This window comes from Meriones unguiculatus, chromosome 16 (genome assembly GCF_030254825.1).
Source record: "Meriones unguiculatus strain TT.TT164.6M chromosome 16, Bangor_MerUng_6.1, whole genome shotgun sequence".
NCBI lineage: Eukaryota > Metazoa > Chordata > Mammalia > Rodentia > Muridae > Meriones > Meriones unguiculatus.
In genome coordinates, this window is record NC_083363.1 from 24,556,934 (window position 1) to 24,581,963 (window position 25,030).

Here is a 25,030-nt window from a genome sequence, read left to right on the forward strand (position 1 = left end):
ACCGGGTGTCTTGGGTTCTTGGGAGCAAGAGCTAACTAGACTCCTTATGAAGCCTTACAGAGAGCTTTGGGAAGGGCTGACTCTGACTGCCTTGCAGGTCCACTGGGAAGGCAAATAAGCTGAGTGGCCTGGGCAGGCGGGGTAAGAAGGTCTCGGGACAGCTGGATCTCAGGCTTTTCCAGGACTTTAGACCAATTCCAGGAAGCTGGCTAAGCCCCCAACCTCACTTTTTCTAAGAAACACAGGGAGTGTTTATATGTTCTCTGAAACTTCCTTTTTAGGACATTATCAGCTTAGAGAGAGAGGGAACATTTCATTTGGGGACACACTGTTCTCCTACTGGCGTGCCCAGCTAGGCTGCAGAGCCAAAGCAAGATGAAAGTGACTTTGTGGTTAGAAGCTTGGTTGAGCCACTCCATTGGTGGCCTTCAGCAAGTTACTTAGCCTCTGGTACTGTGTTTCCTCTGTGATGTTAGAATCTGGGCTGGGGTGTGGCTGGGTGGTAGAGCATTTGTCTAGCATGCATGAGATCCTAGGTTTGATTCCCAGTACCGCTCAGAGCAGAAGAAAAAAGAAGCTGGGAAAGTAGCTTAGTTGTTGAAGTGTTTGTCTTGCAAGCATGTGGACTTGAGTTGATTCCCAGACTCAAGTCTGGGGATGGAGGGGTGGCTCAGAGGTTAAGAGTACCAATAGCTCTTCCAGAGGACTTAGGTTTGATTCCCAGCACCACATGGTGGCTCGCACCAGTCTGTAACTCCAATTCCAGGGATCTGATGCCCTCTTCTGGCCTCCATAGATACTGCATACACATGGTACACAGACTTACATGAGGCAAAAATATCCATACATATGAACATTTTAAAATAAATCTTTAAGAGTTAAAAAAAAAAATCTAGGCACAGTGGCATATGCTTGTAATTGCAACACTAGGGAGATAGAGAAAGTGGGGTCCCTGAGGTTTAGTAGCCAGTCAGCCTAGACTAAGAAGACTTAGAAGATTAAGGTTGTCTTCTAGCAGAGAGAGAGAGAGAAGAGAGAGAGAGAGAGAAGCAACTGTTAAGTTGCTCTTCTAAGTAACCCCTTATCAAAGTTTCTGTAAGTTACTCCAATTAAACTCATTGAAGTCACAAAAAAAAAAAAAATAAGTGTGTGTGTCCTATAATGCTAGAACTTTCCTCACTGGGATGTTTACATTAGATGAATAAGTCATGATGACAAGCATTTACTATTGTTTCTCAAAGGTGTGAAAGGGCTTTAGAAGGATCTGGTGAACATCTGCTAGGATATATATACATACATATGTGTATGTGTTAGATATATGTTATATCTGTATATATATGTTGTATATGTTTATATGCATGTGTTAATGTATATATTATATGGGTGTGTGTGTGATTTATTTTTAACTGTGTGCACTCACTCATGAGACTGAACGAGGGTGTTAGTACTCAGAGGCCAGAAGGGATCAGATTCCCTGGGCTGGAGTTACAGTTGGTTGTTAGCAGATGACCCTGGGTGCTGGGAACTGGACTCAGGTCTGTTGGAAGAGCAGCAAGTGTTCTTAGCCACTGCGCTGTGTCTTCAGCTCTAACGGTTGGCTTATTATTCATAGTTTGTCAACAGATTTTTCTCAGTAAACTGATAATGAATTTTATTGGACAGGGATCATGAAAATAAGGGAAACTGAAGCTCAAAAAAGGCTAGAGACCTTTGCCTCAGGTCACAAGACCAATCCATACATGTCACAGCGGGGCCCTTAAACCCATCCCCCAAAGGTGGCCCTGGACTTCCTGGCTAGACCACATGCTGATGATGCCCTAAGCCATCCACCTTCTGTTTGCCCAGCGGAGGGCCTTAGCAGTGTCTCTCTCCCCACAGATGCCCAGAAGTGCGAGCTCATTTGCCAGTCTGCAGACACTGGAGATGTGGTATTTATGAACCAAGTGGTCCATGATGGAACACGCTGCAGCTATCGGGATCCTTATAGTGTCTGTGCACGTGGGGAGTGTGTGGTGGGTATCCGTGTAAGCTGCTTACACTCTGCTGGCTCACGGGGCCTGGAGGGCTGTGATGCTCCTTGCTTTCTGGGAGGATAGGTATTGCTCACCTGCCATACATAAAGGCAGCTAGGGCTGCTGCAGAGGGCTCCTTGCTGCCCTACACCATTAGAGAAATGAGGCGATTGGAGAGCTATTACCACACTGGGTTAAGGCCGTCTGGGTCCCAGGGTGAAGTTTGGGGAGCCCTCGTGTGCCAGGGTTCCCCCTTTGACCAGGGCCAGGAGTCTCAGGAGTCTCAGGAGGGAGCCAGGGAACCAGAGAGGTGGAGGCAGGGGAGCCTCCTTTTACTGACCTTACCTCTACCCACAGCCCTTCGGTTGCGACAAAGAAGTGGGATCTATGAAGGCAGATGACAAGTGTGGTGTCTGTGGTGGGGACAACTCTCACTGCAGGACCGTGAAGGGGACACTGGGAAAGGCCTCCAAGCAAGCAGGTGAGCATGGCTGTGTGTGTGTGTGTGCGTGTGTGTGTGGTGGTGGTGGGGTGGGTAGAGGTCAAGGGAAGCCGGGGAGGCGTTCTCCTGACCAATTCTGGGGAGGGAAGGATCCTGGAGCCTGGCTGCAGACCTTCCCAGGCTGCCTGCCGCTGCTCCCCTCTCTTTCTGGCATGCTAGCAAGAACTCAGAGCACAGGAACAGAGGAGCTCAAAAAGCAGGGTTTTGTTGTTGTTGTTAAATAATATGGGAGGACGTAAGCTGAGCCATCTCTTTGACGCTGGGCTTTTGGTGGGGGTGAGGAGCCACAACTGGAATAGTCATTTTCTATTCTCATTTTAAAAACAAAGTCTAGGACATCTTCTGCTATGAATTTCCACTCTAGCTTATCAGACTTGTATAAAGATGACCAGCCAGTACTCCTTTACACTTCTGTGTGGAGTAAATCTGGTCTTCGTGGAGGACTTCACACTTTGAAGAAGGGGAAGGTTGGTAACCAAGAAAGGCTTGGTTCTAAGCTTTGGATCACTCCAAGAGAGCCATGTAGCATCTTCATGCTGAGTTCATTTACACCCCTCCAGTAGCTTAGGAAGGAGGAGGGAAGGTGGGTGTGGGGAGAAAGAAAGCAGAAGAGGAAGCCAAGAATGGACAATAAAAGCAACTCACATGTGTGACATTCCCTGGCGTCCTTGGTGGAAAGGTCCCAACCCAGGTTTCCAGCCAAGAAAACAGGTTCTGAAAGGTTCTGTGGTTGAGAAGTTCTTGTGTTCCAGCTGGTATGCTGTGAGGCGTGTGGGGTAAGGCGGGTGGGGTGCTGAGCTGGGAGCCACCCTCTCAGGACTCTTTGCTTCTCTGGATGCCCCTGGGTGGCAGCGGCTCTCAAACAGGTGCAGATCCCGGCGGGTGCCAGGCACATTCAGATTGAGTTGCTGGAGAAGGCTCCCCACCGCATTGGTGAGTGTTATGTGGAGGAGGGGAGGGTGGGTCTGGGAGCAGGTGGAACCTCACAGACTTAGCTAAAGGCATGAAATCCTTTTTAGTTGTTAAATTTGTGCTCAATGGCTGAACTGTCCCATAGCTCAAATTTCAGGAGACTGTAGTAAGCACTCACTCCCTCAGGACTGGTTTCTTCCCACCAGGAACAGCTACTGTTCAGATATCTTAAGTGAGCAGATGGCTTCTAACGAAAAGTCCTTTCACAGAAGGGCTCGGCCAGCTCTGGCTGCGCTGCACACCTCCCCAAGAACATAATGGTGAGAAGCAACAGTTGGCACAGGACCTCAGTTCTGAGGCCGTGGTCACAGCTGTCTGAGCTGAGTGTTTTTTCAACTGGTTGCCTGAACCCAAACAGCCAAGCTCTGGCAGCTGATGGTAGCTGACACGAATAACCAAATCAGGGGATAGTCACTGGATGCCTATCCCTTGTCCATCTGCTAGCAAGAGAAGGCGGGGCTCCAGAGTGTAAGCAATTTGCTAGTCCCTACATTGTCTCTTAACATTGCATTGACCCAAGTCACGTAGCCAAAGCCCCCCCCATCTCTGGTTAGAAACAGAGGCTGTCTCTTGATAGAGGAAGTGCTGAAATCATAGGACTAGCAGAAGTGAACAGCATTCCTGTAGTCTACCATATGGGTCCAGATTCCCATTATAGTGCTACTTAGAGTTACTAAACAAGGTGTAATGGTTGTACAAATACGAAGCTAAGACACTTTGAAAATTAGATCCCTGGAGGCTCAGGGAGATGGCTCAATGGTCAGCGTGTTTGCCATGTAAGCAGGAGGTCCTGGGCTTGGCCTCCTAGAACCCACATAAAAGCCAGCGGCACCGTGTATGCCTGACATCACAGCAGTTGTAAAAGATCCTTGGAAATGGACTTAACTGAATTTTTGAGCCTGGTGCTCATCTAGAGATCCTTTCTCAAAATAAATGGATGGATGGATGGATGGATGGATGGATGGATGGATGGATGGATAAGTAAAGTGACTGAGGAAGACTGTGACAAAGATTCCTGGCCTCCACATACACTACACACATGTATACACACATACACAAACATGTACATATATAAAACATGTATGTGCATGTACACATACACAAACCAGAACCCCCAGATAGATGAAACTTAAAAGGTCAAGGCCAGACGTAGTGATGCACATCTTTTATCCCAACACCTGGAAGGCAGAAGCAGAAGGATCTCTGTGAGTTCCAGGCCAACCTGATCTACAAAGCAAATTCCAGACTAGCCAGAGGTACAAAATGAGACCCTATTTCAAAATAAAATAAAAGAAATTATTCAAGAGCCAGCAAGAGACTGTCTCTGACCTGGACTCAGTGGCTGACCCTTGACCTCCTGTCCTGATAAGACCTGATGGGCTAGGGTCAGATGGAGGGGGAGGAGGACCTCCCTCGACTTGGAGAGGGGTGGGGTTGGGAGGGAAAGAGGGAGGGGGCTGTGGCTGGGATGCAAGGTGAATAAACAGTAATTAATATAAAAAATAAAAAATTAATTAAAAAAAAAAGAGCCAGCAAGATGGCTCCAGGTAAGGGCTCTTGCCACACAAGCTGGATGGCCACAGTTTGATCCCTGGAACCCACAAAAAGGCAGAATAGGAAAACTGACTCCACAGAATTGTCCTTTGACCCCAGCACATAGACCATGGCATATATTCCTTTCACACCAGTAATAGGAAATAAACATTGTTTTCTTTTTCTTTTTTGTTTGTTTTTTGAGACAAGGTTTCTCTGGGTAGCCTTGGCTATCCTGGGCTTGCTTTGTAGACCAGGCTGGCTTGAACTCACAGTGGATTCACCTGCCTGTGCCTCCCAAGTGCTGGGATTACAGGTGCGCGCCACCGTGCCTGGCTCCAGTTTTATTCAGTTTAAAAAATTCATGTTAAGACATTAAGGCGTTATGAAAGATGTTTTTATTGTTTAGTTTGGTCTTGTTTTTACTGAAACCAAATTGGCAATCAAAAAAGATGCCTCTGTGAGACATATAGCCCCTGTGGTAGCAGGGCCTGTGTGGTGGGAGAGGGGGAATGCTCGTGTGTGCTGGGGTTCTTTTGGGGTGAAGAAAGTATTCTGAGATTACACAGCGGTGATGGCTGAATATGCTAAGCAATCACTGGGTTGCACACTTTAATAGGATGAATTACACAGTGTGGATTGTGTCTCAATTGCAAACCCAAAAGCACAGCTTGGAAGCCAGCCTGGCAGCTGTGGGCAGTGGCTGCTTCCGATCCAGGCGGTAGCTCTGTTCTCCCGTGTCAATGTGGCAGTAGCTCTGTTCTCCTGTGTCAATCTGCGCTCAGTCAGACCCCCGTCATGGAAAGTGTGTAGGCTACAATAGCACCGTGGCAAGTCACAGAGGTCCATCCGGCCTGTTAGGTTACCAAGCCCTGCCACTTCCCAGTTACAAATAATAAGCACTAACAGAAAATGTGATGTTTCTTAGCAAGCTCAGCTGTCACAAAAACGTTCACCATCATCGTTTTAAGATTATTATCACTAATAGACGCTTCAAGCTTCCTGGAGATGCACCCCTTCCTACTGCAGCTGGGGTGGTTCCCACTCCTCTGCCTTGAGGGCAGCTGAAAGACCAAAATACATCCACACTGTGGCCAAGGGGAAACTGAGGCCTGGGGTCAATTCAGGGCCTTCTCTGGGTTCGGGGTAGGTCCCGGTCTCCCAGCACCAGCGCCAGGCCATCGTCAGCCTGCCCCATGCTACAATGAGCATGAGTTTGGGAGACCTGGACTCAGTGACTCCTGCCCACTGTACCCACTAGGCTGTGGGAGCTGTGCTACAGCAGGGCCAGGAAGGGAGGCGTGCGTTTATGGTACCCCAGGACTGTTCCTTCTGCCTTCCTGGAGCTGCTGCATGTGAATGGTCAGCCTCTTCCACCTGCCTCACAGTGGGGGCAGTGAGGTACTGAGAGCTGTCTGCAGGGCAGGCAGGGCAGATGGGAGGCCATACATGGGGAAACTGACAGGAGAGCAGGGGCACGATGGAACCGAAGCCTGCCTTGGCACAGGTGGGGGTTGTCTGTAGGAACATGGTAGGCCATCAGTGCAAACTTGGAACATGTGCCTGTGTGAGCATGCATGAGTGGTGTGTATATGCACATGTATGTGTGCAACCTGTGTGAGTGTGAGTATAAGCAATAACTCACTTTTATGTATGTGTGTGTGCATGTATGAATATGTGCATAGATGTAAGAATGCATGTGGTGGCAGCCAGGGTATGAGCTCCCAGCAGAAGCCCAGGGTGGGAAGCTGTCTTAAGCATGAAGGCCAAGCTTCTGCCCAAACTCAAACTGGGTTTTCAGCCATCATCTCCTCTAAGTGCCATGTCCATCTATGAAGAATGATGTTGCCTCATTTTTGTAGCTAAGGAAAGTGAGGGCCCAGAATGGTTAGGCAGTTAGCTGATGAAGCCATGAACAGACCTGGGTCTGGATTACAGTGTCATACTTGTCTTTTCCACCTCTGGGATGTGAGGTGGACAGCCTGGTAGCCGCCACTGTGACTGCTGTGAGCTGTAGAAGTGGCTGAGGCCAATGCGCTGATCTGAAGCTTGCCCTGGCCTGAAGGGCAGCTCAGCTCTAGCCTCAGTACTCTGGGGCTGAAAGATGATGCATCAGAGCCTGGGCAGGCAGGGGCTGGGGGTGAGGTGGTGGCATTCCAGCGTGTCTTTGCCCTACCTGTAGTCACCATCCTGTGACTCACTGGAACCTGGCCTAGCTGCAGCCCACTGTGTGTCCAGACTGAGTGTCATTCACTCTCCCAGTGAAGCCCTAAGCCCATCGGTGCTCATGATGTGTCTTAGGATTCTGCGAAGTCTTAGTCAGAGTCCTAATAGAGCAAGTTGCACAAGGTCAGTATGTGCGGATGGCTCCCTTAAATGATGGGGTTACTTTCTGTGACACCAGGCCTTCAGCCTCCCCCGGGGCAGGGTCCCCTACTGCTGCTTCTCCCTAGCCTTGGTGGCTTCCAGGGTGGCCAAAGCTGTGACCAGAGTCTTCACCTGTGCTATCCCCACCTGCCACTTGTCTCCTCAGTAACCAGCTGCCTGTCTCTCGCTGGCAGACTGTGAGGGGGAGAAACTGTGGGAGCTTTATTGAGGCTTGACCCCCAGGCCTTTGCACAGCTGGGCAACTGCTCTGCCATTGACCTAAATCCCCAGCCCTTCTGTGGTGATGACTTCAAGAGGGTCTCACTGTACAGCCTAGGCTGGCCTTGAACTTTCAGGGATGCTCCCACCTCCACCTCCCTAGCGCTGGGATGATAGATGAGTACCTTCATGTCTGACTTTACAGGCATTTTTAAACCTTCTGCTCTGTGCCAGTCAAGGACTCCTACACATGAGACACCCTGGCAGGCTGCTGGGAGCAGTTCTGTGACTACAGTGGCATGTCACAGGCTGTTACATACATGAGTTCCTTGCATTGCTTGGGAGAGTGTGTGTGTGTGTGCACATGCACGTGTGTACACACGTGTGTGTGTGCATGTGTTTGGGGGGTGACTGTAAGATCTCCCCAGGCAAGCAACCTTGTATGCTGACTGCATGATCAGTTTTACTTCACAGAAAGCAAAACTGAGGCTTCCCAGGGACTATGGAACTTCCCTATGGCTTGTTCTCTTTTGCTCTGTGCTTTGCTCTAGGTCCTGCAGGGACAGCATCTCTGAGGTCTGGGCAGTTAAAGGTTTTCTGAAAGAGGTTAAAGGGAGCCATAACTATAGGTGACCATTAGTCAGTGTCGAAAAGGGAGGGAGGCAGGATCAGTGGTGTACATCTGGGCCTAGAGGCAGGACTGGTTTGCAGAGGGCTCCTGGTGGCCCTCATGGGAAGGCACAGGGGGACAAATAGACAGAAAACCTGAGGAGGGGCTTCTTGGGAAGGCTTGTGAATGTCTGAGTCATAGGCCCCTGTGGAGGGAAATAGGAATTCTGTCTCTCTCCCCTTGCCAGCGGTGAAGAACCAGGTGACCGGAAGCTTCATTCTCAGCCCCAAGGGCAAGGAAGCCTCTAGCAGGACCTTTACTGCGCTGGGCCTGGAGTGGGAACATGCCGCAGAGGACACCAAGGATAGCCTCAAGACCATTGGGCCCCTGCCTGAAGCAATCACCGTCATGGTGAGCCTCCTTGCCTGAAGTGGCCTTTCCCGTTCCTTGTGCCCACTCTCTGGTTGGTCCATTTTTAAAATGTTCTTTCCCTGGTGTGTGGGAAGCCAAATGCAGCAGTTCTATGCTGTTTTACGTGGTTTGGGAAATGGGGTCTGGAGGGTAAGCCCTGGGAAACTAGAGAAGGTTCCTGTGTCCCCAGCATCCCCCAGCAGCCACGTGCATTGTGGCATGGTCATACATGTGAGGCCTTATGGTGGTTTGGGACCTTTAAGGCAGCTGGCCTGAAGAGATCATGGCAGTGTCAGCCTCTGAGAAGGGGACAGGGCTATTATCCTAACTGGGGCTCATTCCTATGTCTGGGCTTTTGGAACAGGGATTGGTAATTCAGCAGACTGGCTTGTAAGAGCTTTGTGCCTGTGTCATCAGCCTGAGCTGATGGCTTTGTTCTTGGTGTTGCCTTCACTGGTCAGCGGTATTCTGGAGGGCAAGTTCTGAGGCTATTGGCATTGGTGTAGGAATTTTATCTAACACATACTTTCCACTCAGTTTGTATTGTGGCCACCCATATGTCTAGGGCCAGCTGATATTTGCTCAGGGTTCCAAAGCTGTTCAAGGGAGAACACATAGTCTCAACAAAGGATGCTGGGCCACCAGGACATCGACATGCAAAAGGCTGAAGTTGGACTCCTACCGCGTGTCATATACAAATAACCCAAAATAGATCAAAGACATAAATTCAAGAGTAGTAGCCTACAACTCTGAGAAGGAGATGGGTCAAATGTCATTCTTCAGTAACAAGATAAGAAACAAAATAAATCAGACTTTGTCAGAGCTGCAAACGTTTGTGCATTAAAGGGCACTGTTTGGTAGTAAGAGGAGAGGGTATCAAGATGGCTCCTGATCCAAGGCACTTGGTGCCAATGCCAGGCCTGATGTGCCCAGAGTTCACCTGGTAGGGGGAGACTCCACCACTTCAACTTGTCCTCTGGCCTCTAGGTTCACACCTTGGCCCACACCCCTTCCCTAGCCCTGCCCCAAATAATAAGAGTAATTTAAAAACATTTAAGGAAGTAAAAATAACCAGGCATGGTGTCACACACCTCTAATCCTAGCACATGAGTCTTTGTCTTTCAAATAAGGGAAAGGGAGAGGAAGAGGAGGATGCGGCTATAGCTCAGCTGGGAGAATACTTGCCCAGTGGTATGCCTGAAGCCCTGGCCTCCATCCTGAGCACCATACACCAGGCATGGGGGTTCACACCTGTGATCAGAAGTTCAAAGTCATCCTAGTCTACGTAGTGAGTTTAAGGCCAGTGTGAGCAATGTGAGACCCAAGAAGGGGAGGGAGGGTTAGAGAGGAGGAAAGAGAGAAGGTTAAAAAGTTTGCTCGCTGGCAGCCTGGTTGAAGCAGATAGTTTGGATACCGAAACACTTGGGCCACGGATCTCACCGTCCTTAGAATATAGCTCTCTGAGGGAGAACGTTTCATGGGCCTGGTACCAACTGCCATGGGGCTTGATAGATAGCAGGTGCTCAGTCTGGGAAGTGGGAGTTTGTGACTGTCCTGCCTGCCCAGCTAGGTACTGAACCATCACTGGGTTGCACACTTGAATAGGGTGAAGTACATGGTTTAGGTTGTGTCTCAGTTGAAAACCCCAGAGCTTGGAACCCTGCCTGGTGGCTGTGGGCAGTGGCTGCTTCTGCTTCAGTTAGTAGCTGTGTTTTCCCATGTCAGTCTGTGCCCAGACTCCTTATGGAGGGTTTGCAGGCCACACTATCACCATGGCATGTACAAGCCCTCTGCCCGGTTCCCATTGTATTCCTGACCTCCAGTTCTCCTCTTTGGACATTGCTGACCCTACTTCTATCTCTAGTCTTGTGCTGCCTCCTTGTCTCCCCTCAGGTGCTTCCTCCAGCTGAGGGTAAACCCCGAGGCAGCCTGGCCTACAAGTATGTCATCCACGAGGACCTGCTGCCCCTCATTGGGAGCAATAATGTTCTCCTGGAAGAGACTGACACCTATGAATGGGCTCTCAAGAGCTGGTCTCCTTGCAGCAAGGCCTGTGGAGGAGGTATCAGCTGTTGTAGTCCTACAGTTCCTTGTGGGGAATGGTGGGGGTGGGGAAGAATAGAGCAGAGACCCCATGTAGGAGTCAGGAAGAAGTGTATCCATTTGGCGTGTCATTGCTCTTGTCTCAGTTTCTTCTTGAAGATCTCCCATGCCTAGAAGCCATTCTGAGCAGTGGGATGGGTGAAGTTGGGGCCTGCATGAGCAGGCTTCAGGGCCGGTTGTCTGTTCAGCTGTCCAAAGCCACTTTTTCACCAGTGTGGACAAAGGGAGGGGTCCTGTAGAAAGTCACTTCCCCAGGACAGAGTGCTGGGTCACAAAGGGGAATAGGCTCCCTAGAAAGTCTCCCTGAGGGCAGGAGGCCTGGAGCACAAGCCTCGAGCTGGCCCACAGCAGCCTGACCTTCACAGGAATCCAGTTCACTAAATATGGCTGCCGGCGTCGCCGGGACCACCACATGGTGCATCGGCACCTTTGTGACCAGAAGAAGAGGCCTAAGCCTATTCGACGGCGTTGCAACCAGCACCCATGTCCCCAGCCCACGTGAGTGTTCCAGGGGAGCAAAGGCTGGTCCCTGTCTCTCTCCACCTTGGCCCACAAGGAAAGCAGTTAGAGTTGCTACCCTGGCACTTCCTCATGTAGAAAGCCTGCAGGTCTTTGGGGTACAGACAGAAGCCCACAGAAGCACTGTGGCTCACCCTTCATGGCCAGCCATCCCTGTTGGGTTTCTGCATTGCCAACCCCCACTGCCAGAAAGCAGAAGGTACCACCAGGTTTGCTCCACCTAGCATCCTTTCTCAGACAGGGCCTAGGATTTTTGTGGGTAAGGCAGGGGCCTCACATCTCCAGGCAAGAATATGATCTCTCTCTCTATTTGGTCACTGGAAGTCTAGCCTTCAGCATGGTCTGATTCCTGGTTAAGATTCCCTAGCCTGAGGAACAGGCTTTTCAGAGCCCAAGGTCATGTTCCTATGATTATGAGACTCTGAAGGGAGAGGCTTGGGCTGGTCTTGAGAACTCAAGATTGGTTCCCTCAGCTTGTAGCAGGGACCGCCAGAGAGGTGGGGGTAGCTATTTGGTAGGAAACTGCAATGGGTCCTTTTCACATTCTTGCTTCCCTATGAGTGCTCCAGGGCAGAGGACAGGGGCACCCTGGAGCCTGGGGGAATCCCCAGGGCTGGACATGTGATCTGAGGCTGGGTGGAAATTGATAGCTAGCAATAGTCCACTGTGATCTTCTGATGCACAACCAGGCAGGGACATAGTGTCATCCCCTGTCTGCGCTTCCTCCAACCCCTTGTTATTTTATGCTATCATTCATAGAACTTCCTACAACTGTGATCATGAGGCATGCATGTAGGACTAACTATCTAAGGTCCTGTCTGGGTTATTCCCCAGCCAATCTTAGGGCTTGCTAGGGTTTTTTTTTCCCTCTCTCTCCACTTTTCCCCCTACCCCTTCTCTTCCTCTCCTCCTCATCCTCTCTCTTTTTTCCTTTCTCTCTCTCCTGCCATCTCTGGTGTGTGTATGTGCATGCATTTGTGTGCATATGCGTGCATGTGTGTGTGCGTGTGTGTATAACAAACTCCACAACCTAGCTGCTAACTCAGTCATCCTCCTGCTTCAGTCTCTGAAGTGCTGAGACAACAGGCATATACCCCCACACCTGGCAAGATTTGTTCTTTGAGAATGTGCCTCTTACCCCCCTTAGCTATAAGATAAGGAGTTGGGCTCCTTTCCCTCTACCTCTGGGATGCCTAACTCATCCCCTCCTCTGCTGCTGAGAAATGCAGAAACATTTGCAGAAACACCCCTTCCCACTATAGAGCTGTAGGTGCTGAAGTCCTGTGGGCGCTGAAAGAAGTCCTAGTAGCACTCTTGTCCCCGGCAGGGGGACATTTCACAATAAATGTGGCTTTGGTGTGTTTGGGGGCACCCCTAAGTCTCAGCATCCAGTATACTTCCTGCATTTGGTAGTTCTGAACTCTTTATGGGGTACTAAAGCAATCCTGATGAAAAGATGGGGAAACTGAGGCTTGGTGGAGTTAACAGCTTGCTCAAGGACACGTGAGGGGCTAAGATTTTTTTCCCCTTATCCAAGGAAAGAGCAAGAGAGACTAGTGACCTCCCAGAGGCCAGCTAGCCAGGCAGCAGCATTCTGAAGCACATGCCTTCTCTGGTGGAATGCGACTCCAAGGGGCAGTTTCCCCATGGTCCCACCTCCCCCCACCTCTCTCCTGTCTGTCTCCAGGTGGGTGGCAGAAGAGTGGGGTGCCTGCAGCCGGAGCTGTGGGAAACTGGGGTTGCAGACCCGGGGGGTGCAGTGCCTGCTGCCTCTCTCCAATGGTACCCAAAAGGCCATGCCAGCCAAGGCTTGCCTAGGTAACCGGCCAGAGGCCAAGAAGCCATGCCTGCGTGTGCCCTGCCCAGCCCAGTGGTGGATAGGAGCCTGGTCCCAGGTGAGTAGTCCTTGTAGAGTGGGTAGAAGCACGTGGGGCAGAAATATGTGCGGGTAGGGGAATAATCTGGGGAGGCTCTAGTGTACCCGTGGGCAGAGTTTCTGGACACACAGTTGATCTGACATTTCTCAGAAGGAAAGAGAACAGCCCTCAGGCAGGCTTTGCATACTGGATCTTCACTAGGCTTCATGCCCCCATGTCATTGAGGAGCAAATTAAGGCACATTCTTATGTTCCAGATAGTTACCGAGCAACAGCATCTGTATGCCAGATGCTATTCAAGGAAGACTGGAGGAAGCCCAGTGTCACAGAGTCAGGTTGCTCACCCTCACGGAGATTTCAGGCCAGTCAGGGTCCAAGACAGACAAACAGGCCAGTGACAGCTGTTACAGACTGCAAGGTGGACTGGCAAAGGTTACAGGGGATGTGAAAGGCACAGGGAGGATGAGTCATGTGTCGCCTGGCTCCCTCCAGTGCTGCGATACTTGTGTCTTGATCAGTGGTCATATGTCCCATCCTGCCAGGAGAGGCTGTAGGCAGTGCCTAGAAGTTACAGGGCTTTCCCAGAGACCCTACCCTGCCACCCCAGTGCCCACCATCCATTTATCACGGTCAGAAGCGTATCAGTTACAAGGATGGTGTGTATGTGGCGTGTACGTGGCCTTGCACACAGGGGTCAGTTTGCCTTCTGTCCTTGAGTGAGCCTTCTGGGAGGAAGACCCTGTGGATATACCCTTGCAAAATCAGTGTTGGGTAAAAGGAGCCCCAAGTTAACTGAAGGTCTGTTCCTCAGAATTCCTGGTTTATGGAATTAGAAACTGCCAGAGTAGTAGCAATCCACAACCCAGAATCCTGCAAGCCCCAGGGCATATCATGTGGCGGGTCAGAACAAAGGAGCCTGCCAGAGTGAACCAGATAGTCGAGAATTGGGCATAGAGTGGAGACTGAAGACAGCAGACCATGAGCTATAGGCCTTGCACGCCTACCTGATTGAGTGAAGGCATACACAGCGGCCTTCTTGGTACTCTTTCTTTCCCTGAGTTCACTGCCCCCTCCTCTCTCTCCCCTAACTACCCTGCCCCTGGCGTTGTGTCCCTTGGCCCTCCTGCTCCTATCCAGTGCTCTGCTACCTGTGGAGAAGGCATCCAGCAACGGCAGGTGGTGTGCCGCAACAGCTCCAGTGTCCTCAGGCAGTGCGAAGGGCTCAAGCCAGACACTGTGCAGGTCTGCAGCCTGCCTGCCTGTAGAGGTGAGCAGATGGGCAGATGGCAGAGGGAGGCCCAGCTCATTCCTCTGGCCTTGACCATGCAGCAGCATGTTTCCTGGCCCTTTGCAATTCCAAAGACAGGCTGAGAATCCCTAATCCAAAATGCTTCCCTATCCAGAACTTCAGAACTTCTAGAGTGTGTGGACATGCTTCCATGATGGACAGTTCTTTCCTGACTGCATAGGATATGTTGTGATGGAAGTATACTAGCCAGTTAGCCAGCATCCCTCAGGCAGAAAAAGAAAAAGACCTTCCCAGCCTCTTTCACTATGATATACAAACATCATCTCACTTTCCAAATCATTTAAAAATTATACAAAATTGGCTGTATGCTTTGTGCATAAAAAAACACATGGGGTCATAAAGGTGCTTGTGCCAAGGTCCCACATAGTGGAAGTAGAGGACTGAGCCCTCCGGCTGTCCTCTGACCTCCACACATGTTCCATGCACACACATACCCACACAACAAATACAAATGAGATAGGAGACAGATGCTCCCCAAGTTTAGATTTGGGCCTTTTTTCCAAGCATCCTCATTAAGTCTATGCAAACATTCCAGATTCCAGGAAAAGATAAAGTTGGAGTGCTTCTGGTCCCAAGCATTCTGGATAAGGGATGCCCACCTGTGCATACTACAGCTGTGTCTCTGTCCGCAGGGGATTTCCAGAACTCTACAGTGAAGGCAGAGGTCCAGGACACGGTGACCAAAGTGGGACACTGGGAACCCCAATCCAGGCCCTTGACTCCCATGAACAGGATCTCAACAAGTAAGTATAGCCACGGGCCCTTCCCCTCCCCCAACCTGGCATCACAGGGGTCAGAGCATGACAATGGAAAAGACATAATACCTATCTTTCTGGGGGGCCACAGAGAGTATGAACGATGCCGTTCTGGTCCATAACCTCCTCTGACTCCCATTTGGTTCTAAGAGCTTTAGTTCTAAGTTTGGTGTTATTCGTATGGCAGCCAAACCTGATCCAGGCTAAAAAGAAATCACATAGGTTTCTGCTGCAGGAGCATCGTCATGCTTGGTGCAAGGTACTGTCCCACTGTTGGGAGGGTATCCTGTTTCATAATTCCATAAAGCACGCCCCAGAGTTCTGACTTCTGATCACATCTGCCTTCACATGTCTTGGATCTGCAGTCATAGATATGAACTGCCTTCCCAGGGCAGCTGAGAGAAAGAGCCATGGGAGTGAGCGTCCTCTGCTACTGCAGTTAACTCATCCCATGGTCCTGCCATTCATGTCTCTGGATAAAGACTTGCCCTGTGCCCACTATGCTACACTCCCTTCCTAGGTTACCAGAGTCCTGTCTCCCCTCCCTCCAACTGGGGTCTGGCAAAATGGGTTGTAACCTCTCTGCTTCTCCACACTCCAGCAGAGAGACACTGGGCAAATTCTTCCAGGCAGAAGCTGACGGTCTGATTCCGGCTCTGGGGCTTTGGTGCCATCTAGAGGCCATTTTCTCTGCTCCAGAGCCTGCTCTTGATTCCTGCTTCCAGAGCACAAATCAATGCAGAGCTAAGCTCTTGCCATCACATTTTCTCCAAAGAACTATGATTGGGCCAATCACAAAAGCATTTTAGAATATTCAGCCTCAATGTTCTCAATTGGGGATAATGATCCACCTGCCCACCCCCCATACAAATGGTCTGACATTGATCTGCTGGTTCCAGGGGAGCTCATTGGACATTAGCCTGAGCGTAGCTAGGAGAGGCAGGGGCTCCATCTTCCTCCCCAAGCAGGGTTCTCACACTTGGTTGGATCTAGACTTACCTCGACAACTAGGCCCCAGCTCAGACTCCCCACATACAGCTTCCTGGGTGAAGACAGTATCTGAACGAGTATGTCGCTGAACCAGGCAGAGCCATAGTTCTTGGGTAATCCCATTGGAGGGCTTGATAACCAGTGCTGCCCCACCCCAGAGGTTCTGGTATAGTAGGTGAGACAGTTGGCCTCACCACCAAGGTTCCCAGCGATACTGATGCTGTGGAGGCGGGGCACATAAGTTTCTCTTCCCTAGGGAGGAGTTCTGTCCTCCTGGGTCAGTGGGACTCCTCTGGAAAGAGCTATGTAGTGAATCCAGCCAGGACAGAAGGAGGAAAGATTACTAGTGAAGCAAGTCATAGTGTCCCCTCCTGATGGGCACCGCTCTGTCCTGGTGTTTGCAGCGGAGCCCTGTGTGGGAGACAGATCCATCTTCTGCCGGATGGAAGTGCTGGCCCGGTACTGCGCCATCCCCGGCTACCACCGGCTGTGCTGCGAGTCGTGCACCACGAAGGCCTCAGGCCCCAATGCCAGCCTGGCCTCTCCACCCACCTTCTCCACTCCGGGGAGTCTCTTGCAAGAACCCACAGCTACCCAGGAGGATGCGGAGTCCACAAGGGAGCCAACCAGACTGGAAGACCGCCGGCAAAGCCAGCCCACACAGCTGCCAGGGCTAGTGGGTAGGCTCTCCTCAGTGACTCAGCATCCCATCACACCCCAGATGCTAAGCGCTAGAACATTTGAGGGCGATTCTCCCACCACCCCACAGGGCCCACCTTGGGGCTGGACCCAAACAACTGTGCCAGCCCCCGAGGGCCAAGGACAGCCCAAGGAGGAACCAGGACATAGAGGCACCAGCCTTCCTGCTACCTCCCCAGTGACCTGAACCCACCCCTCCAGTCATGTTTACACTCTGCATGTGGTCCCACTGACCCTGGCTCAGAGGACTCAAACACAGGGGACAGGAAGTAGCACAGTTTTCCTTTTTAAATTATTTGCCTTCTTATTCTGTTTGGGGCTATAATACTCTTTACCCCCATGATAGGGTTGGGGGCAAAGGGAAATCAGGGACTGCCCTAACCAGAAATACCTCAGCCAGCAGAGCTCAGGCCTTCACTCTCAAGTGACCCCTGAGATCTGTCCCTCCAGGCTCAGCAATACCCCTTCCCACAGCCACTGGGCCTGGATAGGGCTGAAGTTCAGGCAGGGGCTGGTCAGAGATTCTCCCTCATCCATGACTTCTGACTACCAGGATGGCCTGCACAGCCACCCCTACATCCTCAGGCTCCCACACATCCCACCCCAAAGGCAAAGCAGGGCTGCCCATGAGGCAGACTGGGGAAAGTGCTGGATGACTATAGCAGCGAGGCCTTCATGGCTGCAGGGTCTGGCAGGGGAGAGTTTTTCTCAGACCTGGCTCTTGTCAGCTGAGGGCTGCTAATAACCCCCAACAGGCGTGCTTTGCTGCCTATAGGGTCACTTTTGCGGGCCCCCTGTGTCCCTGTAGATGTCACTGCTGGTGACTCCAGATAATAGACTGACCTCCCAATCTCACACCCAAGCCACCCAAGGAGGCCTAGACACACCCCTTCAACATCCAGGAGGTTCCAAGCTGGGGCTTGATCCCTGGTTGGACCAGAGACAGCAACTTCAATCATCACTGAAGGGCCTGAAGGAGGCCCAGCCTGAAACGTGACCCCCAGGTCCCAGAGAGATGTCACTTCCCAGACTGCCCCCTCAGCCATCACTCTCTGCTGAAGCCGGTTTCTGTTGGAGTTGGGGGTCTTCCCTCTGGCTCCAGTTGGGCCAGACTGTGCGATGCTCAGAAGGTAAGGGCAGGAGGGTCACAGGCCAAGACTGAAGAATCTACCCAGCTGGACCCTGCATGGCCTGGGCATGATGCCAGCTGCTGCTCCTGGTAAGGAGGATGCACCCAGTACCTTCCATGGCCCTCTGGCTCTCAGGAAATGGCCTAGGTCCTTGTTTTGAGGGTCAATGGCAGAGGTGCTTGTCTGTCCACCTTCCTCAGTTGGAGGAAGGGAAGCCTTAGGCCTCTGGCCTGCAAGCTCCATAGGGAGCAGCGGTGCTGGAGACTCTGCATGCTCCTCTCACTCCTGCTCTCCCTTTGCAGGTGGCTGGGGCCACTCCAAGTCAGTCCTGTGTGGCCCAGCCTGGAGAGTCTGATTTTTAAAATGTTACCTATTTATTAACATTGCTGTCAGTGTTTTATTTTGGACTCCAAAAGTGGTGGTGGTGGTGTGTGTTTTGGAGGATGGGGACAATGAAGCCAGTGCCCTAAGGGCTGGGCCCAGCAATTGTAAGATGATTGCAGGTGGGAACAAACAAGGAAGGGCCACCACCAATGAGCTGAATGGCTTTGGGCAAGTTACCATACAAAGGGTGGAGATTGCTAGGTGGTACCTATGGGGCCCGCAGACAGAAAAGTATTTTGATGATCAGAGCTTTGCAAGGGGTGGTTTCCTTGGAAGGTGGTGAAATAGCTTTTCCCTGAATCCCAGGATAATCTGGGTACCAAGCAGGAGGAAGGGTTGTTGTCCATCTTACTGAGCATGAGGGCTGATGGGAAACTCACTGTGGGATTTTTAAAGCATCAGTCAGCTGGTAGGGTGCTTCCTCTGCATGCAAGAGTCCCTGGGTCCCCAACATTGCAGAAAGGTGGGGGTCAGGAGGAGAGCCTATCTCATCTCCTATTGGTAAAATGAGACCCTGGATTTAACCCCATCACTGCCAAGAGAGAAAGGGGCTGCGGTTGAGAGGGCATGAGGGGTGAACCAATCGACATCTTGTTTTGTTATTGTATCAGACATCAATGATCTGTTACTACACTGGCTTTTCTCTGACACTTGTGGGGCCCTGGCCAAGACTATACCAACACTCCCCCACCCCTAACCTGGAGCACATGCTTCTTTTCTTCCAATTCCTAAGCATTTTCTGTGCCTGTGTGGACAGTGTATGCTTCACAACCAAGCTCCATCTCCACCCTTTCACAGACTGCCTGCTCCCAACAGCTGCCTCTCTGTAGACAGCCACATAGACCTGGGAGTGCACATCTCAGAGGACCAACCTAGGGAGATGCTGATAGAGGCCTCGGCTCTGGCAGTGGTCTGGCTTATTGATGGGGCAGACAGACACATAGAGCACACTCTGTGTATCCATAGCTTGTGCCTAGGGCAGACATTACCAGCCCATCACTGCACTTTTACCCTGCATTGCTCTGGGCAGTGGGTCTGTCTAAAATGTTATACAACACTGGAAACCTTTGCTCAACTGGCATCTAGGGAGAAGCAAGGCATGTAGAAACAGGGCATCAGAGCCCCCTATCAAGGAAGAAGGTCCTAAGAACCAGACCAAGGAACCCCTGGGCCTTCATATATTCTTGGGGCCCACAGAGTCCAGGCTGGGCATGAGGTCTTTCCAAGGAGTCCTCACTGTCCTGCATTCCTGGGGATATGGCTCTGATGATAGAGTGCTTGCCTAGTGTGCTGGCAAGTTTCTGTCAGCTTGACACAAACTTAGACAATTCCCTGGGAAGGGAATTGTCTCCACCATACTGGCCTGTGGGCATGACCGTGGGGTTAATTTCTTGATTTATGGTTGATATGAGTGGGCCCCAGCTCTCTGTGGACAGTGCCACCCCTGGGAAGGCAGTTCTGGATGGTATACGACAGCAAGCTGAAGAAGCCAGAAAAATGTTTTTCTTGACAGTTCCCACCTCTGCTCTTAAGTGAGCTTCTGCCCTGACTTCCCTAGATGCTCAACTGTGATGGGACATTGTAAGCCAAATAACCCCTCTTTCCCCAAGTTGCTTTTGGTCAGTGTTTTATAAAAGCAACAGGAAAGCAAACTGATACATCCAGCATACAGGAAGCCCTGCATCACGTGAATGGATGTGGTTAGTGTGTGCCTACAGTCCCAGCACTTTGGGTGATGGAATCAGGAAGATCCAAAATTTAAGATCATCTGCTGCTATAGAGTTTGTGGACAGCATGAGACCCTACCTTGGAGAGAGACATGGAGACAGCACTCTTTTATCGTGACTGCCATGGAAACAGAATGACTAAAAAATGTGCAGGCCAAATAGGGGTGTCATTGGGCTTCCCACAAAGTGACTATGGGCAAAGCTTCCCTTCCCTGGGGCAACTGAGCTAAAGACTCGAGGGGCAATGGTTGCAGCCAAGAGACTTGGAAAGCACCTGGGATCTTTCCCTGGTTTGGAGGCTGCTGGTGTGTGCGTGAGGCTGTGGAGCATGGGATGTTACTGCAGAGTGGGCGGCTGGGGCCTGCAGTGGAGCTGAGCAGGGTTCTTGAACTCCAGGCAAACCATGAAAACAAGAGTGCGCTGCCTGAGAGCTTTTGCCAAGAAGACCAGGTGTTCCCTTATTGTTGAGCGCAGACTCGGCTCTGGCCTTACAGTGCTCAAAATAAGTGTGACAGCCCTTTCTGGTCTGTATTGCTGATTAGAAGCATGAGCCACTAACGCCTGTCAAATCCAGCATTGTACCTAGCACTTAGTATAGATTATTTCTTTGAGTCCTTATAAGAGCACTGCCATTGCTATGAGCCTGTGTTTGGAGGTCAGAAGACAACCTCATGTGTCAGTCCTAGCCTTCCACCTTGTTTGAGACAAGGTCACTTCTTATTTACCACTTTGTGTAGCAGGGAGCTGGGATTACAGACATACCCTGCTGTGCCTAGATTTTGTGGGTTCTGAGTATTAACCCAGGTCATTCAACCATCTCCCCAAACCACAGATTGCTTCTTTAAGCCTCTTATCTAATTGCAACAAGAGTATCTGCCTCCAAAAAGTTCTGTGTGGATTAAACATTTAAGAGTTGATGATGAAACCAGGTTTGGTAGTCCCAGCACACAGGTAGTAGAAAAAGAAAGATCAAGAGTTCAAGGCCTTGTTCCCGTACATACTGAGTTTGAGGCCAAACTATGGGACAAACTCCCCTGCCATTGATGAAAATGTTCCTCTGTACCTTGCTCATCTATTGCAGTGGAACAGGGAAGGGCCTGATTGTTGAATGAGCAGACTGAGTGGGAGAAGCCAGGAACATTCCTATGTATGTCCGCAGAGATAGCCTCATTGTAAAACTCTCTCTCCATCTCTTCTAATCAACACTCTTCAAGGTGCGATCAAAATATTCTGGTAGCAGAATAGGTAAACTTAGGTGCTGCAGTGAAACATTTTATTTTATTTTTTGAGAGTAAGTGGTTTTTAAAATTTACATTTTTTATTTCATATTCTTTCCCTCATCCTGAAAGTCCTTCCAGATCCTCTCCCCCTCCCTACCCACCCTACTTATTTTTAAGCTTTTGTTACATTTTATTCTGTGTTGGGGGGGTACTTGAGGATGTGTGTGTTGTGGCACAGTTGTGGGAGTCAGAGAACTTGCAAGGAGTCTGATTCCTCCTCTACCATCGAGGCCCTGGAGAATCTGACTCAGGCCATTAGGCTTGGCAGTAAGTGCCCTTACCCACTGAGCCATCTTGCCAGCCCCAGAATTTATTTTCATGTATGAGAAAAACTTATAAATACACCAAAACCACAGTGCAGACAGACTGTCACTTGGAACAAAGTTATATCTAGGAATAAAATGGTCAAATTGAAATATTAGAAACAAAATAAATAGGCGATAAGCAGTTGTAACAAAATTCATGTGGGAGGGTGGGAATGGTCCAGATTCAGGAATGAAAGGCTCTCATCAGGGAGACTGAGGACAAACATCTAAATGTAGAGCCTTCTCTCTAGCTATACATCTGCAGAGTGGGCGGCTGGGGCCTGCAGCGGAGCTGAGCAGGGTTCTTGAGCTCCAGGCAAACCATGAAAACAAGAGTGTGCTGCCTGAGAGCTTTTGCCAAGAAGACCTAGGTTAATTCTGGGTTCTTTTATTGACATGTGACATAGATGAATCTGTATCTATATCTAATCTATACCACTCCTGTGATGCTAATCTCCAGAGAATCATTACATGCAACAGGCAAAAGTAGGACCCACTTAATATCATGCATCAAGGATAAATACATCAACAGTGTGGTTTAGGGGCAGCACGGGGAATGTAGCTCAGTGGTAGAACACTTTCTTGGCAAGTACAAAGGCTGCCTTTGATTCCAGCAACACACACACACACACCAATACCAACACCAATTCAACAAGTTTAATCTATGGTGGAATATTATTTAGCCTTCAAAAAGGTAGGAAATCCTGACATATGCTACATGGTTGAAACTTGAAAGCACTGTTAAATGAAATAAGCCAGTTAGGAAAAGATTCTCTTAATGAGGTATCTAGAGCAGCCAAACACTCAGAATCAAAACTGAGAATGGAATCTGGGAGAGGCTTGGAGGAGGGAAGGAGGATTCCTGTTTAATGACAATAGAGGTTCAGTTTTGCAAGAAGAGCCATTCTGAGAAAGGATGAAGAAGATTCCACAGCAGTTGGAACATTCTTGATGTTCCTATGCTGTGCACTTAAAATGACAAAAAAAAAAAATGGTACATTTTATGTAAGAAATATGCATAACAGCTAACACTTGAGTTTTGCTGTTAATGTTGAGACAAGATTCCTCTGTGCAGTCCTGGCTGTCCTGGAACTCACTCTGTAGACCAGGCTGGCCTTGAACTCCCACTTGCTTCTGCCTCTCAAGTGCTGGGATTAAAGGCATGCACCATGACCACCTGAAAAACAGTTGGCATTTTAATGGCTCACACTGGGAAGGAATGTTGGAGATTCAGGGACATAAAAAGGGAGGAGTCCAACCTTTTGTCTCCATGGTGATGATGAATGGTAGATAGTGTTCTGTGATGTTCAGGGACCAGCACAAAATCTGCCCATGGCCAACTTGTGCTTGGCCCAGTGAAGGTCACACACTTATCTTCCCCATCAACCGATCCTGTGCCAGAGCACCAAGTTCTGGCTGGGCAGGCTGGGCTTTATGAAAACCTTGGAAGAGGAGGAGTAGACATACCAGGTAGTCTTTCCCCTAAACTGGCTGACTCCAACCAACTCCAAGTGATTAAATTTCAAGGTGCCCCTACCTCACAATTAACCCATTGATGGAATCCAGTTGTTGGGAGGTGGTGGGAGCTTTTGGAGATGAGAAAAAGCTCGAGGGACGTGCCCAACAGGGGTGGGAGGACTGTCTTCAGAGGCTAGTTCTTGTCCCAGACTCCTGTTCCTCTCCCTGCTTCTTGGCTGCAATGAGCAGCTGCCTCCTACTTGTAATAATATATTTTAAAATGCCACACATGGTATTGAAACAGATGCAGAGACCCACAGCCAAACTTTAGGGACAAAGTGTAGGAGTCTTATGGAAGAAGGGGGATATAGAAGGACCTGGAGGGGACAGGTGTCCCACAAGGAGACCAACAAAGCCAAAAATAGCTGGGCCCAGGGGGTACTGCAGACACTGATGCATCAGCTAAAGATCATGCACACAGATGTAGCCCATAGACAGCTCAGTCTCCATGTGTGTTCCCTAGTAAGGGGAGAAGAGACAGTTTGACATGAACTTGGTTGCCTGCTCCTTGATCATTTCTCCCTGGTAGGGCAACCTAGCCAGCCCACAGAGGAAGAGGATCCAGCAGGCCTGATGGGACCTGATAGGCTAGGGTCTGATAGTAGGGGAGGAGGTCTTCCCCTATCAGTGGACTAGAGGAGAGGGATAGGGGAGGAAGATGAAGGGAGGGAGGGGACTACCAGGATACAAAGTGAATAAATTGTAAAAAAATAATAATAATAATAATAATAAATGACACACACTCAGCAGACTTGGTATGGAGAGATTTATTGTATGGGTCTGGAAAGAGAGAGGAGAGAGAGAGACAGAGCTTAGGAAAAGAGAGAAGAGAAAAGGGAGGTGCCCTAAGAGAGAAAGTCAGAGAGGAGGAGAGAAACTGAGGCAGAGAGCATGCAATGATGGCTTAGTCCTTTCTATCTGGCGTGCACATATACGTGGTGGTGGCACATAGACCTCTATACCCGGCGGTGGCAGGTGATGACGTCAGGTTTCTAAGCAATCTAAGGGTGGGCTAGTGCATCTACTTGTGAACTGACAGTACCACCATGGCATTTTTGCTTCTGGGATGCTCTGCCTCTCAGGACTACATAGCAGGGCAGCCACCGACCAGGGACTGAACCCATGAACCAAAGTAAGTGAGAATCCACAGTGACCAATATTCACCCCATAACAGCACCCTTGAGAAATTAAAGAGGCCCCCCTCCATGGCCAGGGCTTTCATGCCAGCTGGGGTTTATTTTTGAAGCAAGTATGTCTAGGACTCTTTTACTATGTGGATATTTGGGAGTAGTAAAGGGGGGCGGCAGAATTAGATCCCTTGCACTATGAGACCCTCGGTGGGGTTCGGACCTTGAAGGTGGATGGTCTGGCTTGAGAGCTTGAGTGCTACATCAACAAAAACAGGTGACAGGAGACGGTGACACAGGTCACAACATGTTTGACTCTTGAAGATGTTACTCCAAGAAAAACAAACCTGATACAAAAAAACAAAGAAGATTTTACTAGAAGACTCCAGGAACTGCTCCACACTCAGACACAGAAACTGGAGGGTGGTTTCCAGCAGTCAAGGGGAGGGTAACGGGGGCTTACTGTTTTGTGGGTGCTATGGTTTGAATATTTGTTCCCACCCACCCAGATCTATAGCATTAAGCACTGTCCCAGTGCAGCTCACATTTGTAACCCCAGCAGGTGAGAGGCGGAGGCAGGAGGACTATAATTCATAGCCAGTCTGGACTAGATGGTGAGTGATGTCTCAATGTGAAAAAGGCCGCCTTGGGGAGGGATTGGCTCCTGAGGGTTTTCACTGCA

At 50.0% G+C, this 25,030-nt stretch overlaps 1 protein-coding gene across 1 annotated transcript in view; it reads left to right on the forward strand.

Annotated features, from left to right (window-relative positions):
* The window catches only part of Adamts14 (ADAM metallopeptidase with thrombospondin type 1 motif 14), a 71,400-nt gene extending 53,012 nt beyond the window's left edge, over positions 1–18,388 (forward strand). The window contains exons 13-22 of the mRNA XM_060369482.1: positions 1,879–2,012; positions 2,370–2,493; positions 3,367–3,447; positions 8,463–8,626; positions 10,520–10,688; positions 11,095–11,227; positions 12,936–13,143; positions 14,262–14,391; positions 15,066–15,176; positions 16,583–18,388. Coding sequence (XP_060225465.1) covers positions 1,879–2,012; positions 2,370–2,493; positions 3,367–3,447; positions 8,463–8,626; positions 10,520–10,688; positions 11,095–11,227; positions 12,936–13,143; positions 14,262–14,391; positions 15,066–15,176; positions 16,583–17,064 — 1,736 coding nt within the window. The 3' untranslated portion in view covers positions 17,065–18,388. The remainder of the gene's footprint in view (positions 1–1,878; positions 2,013–2,369; positions 2,494–3,366; positions 3,448–8,462; positions 8,627–10,519; positions 10,689–11,094; positions 11,228–12,935; positions 13,144–14,261; positions 14,392–15,065; positions 15,177–16,582) is intronic.
* The last annotated feature ends 6,642 nt before the right edge of the window (positions 18,389–25,030 follow it).